This window comes from Phyllostomus discolor, chromosome 2 (genome assembly GCF_004126475.2).
Source record: "Phyllostomus discolor isolate MPI-MPIP mPhyDis1 chromosome 2, mPhyDis1.pri.v3, whole genome shotgun sequence".
NCBI lineage: Eukaryota > Metazoa > Chordata > Mammalia > Chiroptera > Phyllostomidae > Phyllostomus > Phyllostomus discolor.
In genome coordinates, this window is record NC_040904.2 from 161,567,771 (window position 1) to 161,571,373 (window position 3,603).

A 3,603-nucleotide genomic window follows, 5' to 3' on the forward strand; every position below is an offset into this window, starting at 1 on the left:
GACTGAGCATGAGCCTGCAAACCAAAGGGTAGCAGTTTGGTTCCCAGTCAGGGCACATGCCTGGGTTGCTAGCCAGGTCCCCAGCAGGGGGTACGTAAGAGGCAACCATACATTGATGTTTCGCTCCCTCTTTCCTTTCTTTCCCCTCTCTCCTTCACTTCCCCTTTAAAAATAAATAAACAAAATCTTTTTTAAAAAGATAAAGGCAGCTTTATATTTCCTAAAAATCAATGTTCTTACATTCCTGCAGCCTTGTAAAAGAGGCTGTGTTGCAAGGAGAGGAAAGCAGTAACATGAACAATAATATTCAAAACACAAGATAAATTACTAATGCATATATGAGACTAAAAAGAGTTGATTAAAATATAAATTAGGAAGACAAAGAAGTTCAGAGAATAGAGGAATATCCGCCTGCATGCTGCTGGGTCTCTCACAGTTGTTTCCTAGGTTTTCTTCTCAACTCTTTATTACTCCACAACTTTATAAGACTGCACAGCTACCATGGCTCAGTTTCCATCAATATGCTAATAACTTATTTTTGTTTTAATTGAAATTCCCACTGTGAGAATTTAACACTTCTTTAAAAGAAATGCAATTCTTTTGAAGGTGTCATGGAAAGACTGTTTTACTTGTTTATTTCTCAGGGTATAAATGAAGGGGTTCAATAAAGGAGCAACAGATGTAGCTAGTAGAGAAACTGCCTTATTAATGGCCACTTCATCCTTAGCTGAAGGTTTGATATACATAAAAATGCAGCTGCCATAGGAGATGGAAACCACAATCATGTGGGAAGAACAGGTAGAAAAGGCTTTTTTCCTTTGCTGAGCTGAAGGCAACCTTAGAATTGTCCTAATGATGTACATGTAGGACAGAACTACACACATAAGGGTCATTAAGAAGGTCAACACAGCACAGACTATCACCAGCTGCTCTACGAACCATGTATCTGAACATGAATTCTTCAGTATTGGAGAAGCATCGCAGTAAAAATGGTCAATAGCAAAGTCACAGAATTCCAGGTGAAGGCTCAGTCCAAGGGGAGGGAGGATAATCAGTAAGCCAGATATCCAGCAACACAGAATGAGATTCCTGCAGACTCTACTGTTCATGATGGTCATGTAGTGCAGGGGTTTGCAGATGGCCACATAGCGGTCATAGGACATCACAGCCAAGAGAAAAAATTCTGTAGCTCCAAAGAGGACAATGAAAAATATTTGGCTGAAGCAGGCAAATATGGTGATGGTTTTGTCCCCACTCAATATCATGTACAGGTATGTGGGGACACAGGCAGTTGTGAATGAGATTTCTAAGAAAGAGAAATTTTGAAGAAAAAAATACATAGCTGTTTTTAAATGAGAATCCACCAAGATGAGAGTAATTATGGTCAGGTTCCCAATTACACTTAACACATATGTGATAAACAGAAAAACGAACACCACTATCTCTAGTGGTGGGTCATTTGTCAAACCCAGGATGATGAAGATTGTTATTGTCGAATGATTTCTCATCATTGACTTCATACTATTGCCAGTCTTCACATAAAAGTCACAGAAATTGGATCTGAGGAGCAATATCAAAATATGACAGACAGAATCAGTCTCTATCAATACAAAGCAAACCCAGTCACATGCACTTCCTTCTCTAACTTGATAATCAGGTTTTAATGAAGTAATTTCTTATTTTTTTATTGTTGTTCAAGTACAGTTGTCTCCATTTTCACCCCACCATGGCCCTCCACTGCACCCATTCCCACATCCCACTCTCGAACCTACCTTCTTTGGGTTTTTCCATGTGTTCTTTGTACCTGTTCCTTGATGGGCCTTCTCCTGTTTTCGCCCTTAATGAGGTAATTTCCTCAACGCCACTGAAATGTACCACGGGGAAGCTAAACTTATGGGAAGTTTCTCTTACAAGTTATTGCTACTGAAATTGTTTTAAATATTCCAGGATCTCCAAATTCCAAGCACTATCTCCAATTCAATTGTTTTTCAAGTTCCCTCTTTGGTTGGGGTTTCCCAACACCACTCCTCTGGGTGTCTACCCAAGATTTTTGAAAGCATCTATTTGCAAACATATATGCACCCCTATGTTCACTATAGCATTATTCATGGTGGCCAAGACATGGAAACAACTGAAGTGTCCTTCAATAGATGACTGGATGAAGAAAATGTGGTACATATATACAATGGAATAATACCTAGCTATAAGAAAAGATGAAATAGTACCATTTGTGACAACATGGATGGACCTTGACAATATCATGTTAAGCAAAATAAATTAGAAATAGTCAAGAACTGTATGATTTCATTCATATGTGGGATAGAAAACTGAAAGCAACAAATGAACCAAAAAAAACGACAAACAAAAACTCATAGACACAGACAACAATATGGTGGTTACCAGGAGGAAAGGGTGTGGGGAGTAGTGAAGGGTAAAGGGAGTCAAATATATGGTGACAGAAGGAGATTTGACTTTTGGTGGTAAACACACAATGCAATATACAGATGATATATCATAGAAGTGTACAGTGGAAACCTATATAATTTTATTAACCAATGTCATCCTAATAAATTTAGTAATTTTTAAAAAATGTAAAAAAGCTAACCACTTTCATGCTATACTTTGATGGGTCCTAGAGCGACTTTATTTCAAAACTTTTGTTCTGAAAAATGAAATCCTGAAATTACTCTGCTTCAAGTCATGGTACCTTATAAAATGCAAATGTATGGAGGATGCCCTACCTAGACTCTCCAGATCCTTCTTCTCCTCCAGATTCACTTCTTCCAGTGAATGGAGCATTATTTAAAGATCAAGAAAGTAGTCATTTGACAACAGTGTGGGGAATGAAGGGGAGCCAAGGGGAGGAAGGCAAAGGGGGGGGGGAATTGGGACAACTGTAATAGCATAAACAATAAAAACATTTTAATAGTCATTTGATGATACTTTCTCATGATTTTCTTTAAGTTCCTCTCTTATTCCCTTATTTTCCATCTTTGTCCTCAAGTAATGACTTTGATGCATGATTATTTTATTTTATTTTTAATATATTTTATTGATTATGCTATTACAGTTGTTCCATTTCCCCCTCACTCCCCTCAACCTTGTACACCCTCTCCCACCCACATCTCCCTCTTTAGTGATGTCCATGTGTCATATTTATAAGTTCTTTAGCTTCTACATTTCCATACTATTCTTGTCCTCCCTCTGTCTATTTTCTACCTACCATCTATGCTACTTATTCTCTGTACCTTTTCCCCCTCTCTCCTCCCACTCCCCTGTTGCTAACCCTCCATGTGATCTCCATTTCTGTGGTTCTGTTCCTGTTCTAGTTGTTTGCTTAGTTTCTTTTGGTTTTGCTTTAGGTGTGGTTGTTCATAATTGTGAGTTTGCTGTCCTTTTACTCTACATGTTTTTTTTTTTAATCTTCTTTTCTTAGATAAGTCTCTTTAACATTTCAAAAAATAAGGGCTTGGTGATGATGAGCTCCTTGAACTTGACCTTATCTGAGAAGCACTTTATCTGCCCTTCCATTCTAAATGAAAGCTTTGCTGGACAGAGTAATCTGGGATATAGGTCCTTGCCTTTCATGACTTGGAATAATTC

The 3,603-nt window shown here is 38.0% G+C and overlaps 1 protein-coding gene across 1 annotated transcript; it reads right to left on the minus strand.

Annotated features, from left to right (window-relative positions):
• Positions 1-390: 390 nt before the first annotated feature.
• Positions 391-1,511, minus strand: LOC114512992 (olfactory receptor 6C2-like). Its single transcript, XM_028532102.2, has one exon. The coding sequence runs from the start codon at positions 1,509-1,511 to the stop codon at positions 570-572; it is 942 nt and encodes a 313-aa protein (XP_028387903.1). The 3' UTR covers positions 391-569.
• Positions 1,512-3,603: the final 2,092 nt, after the last annotated feature.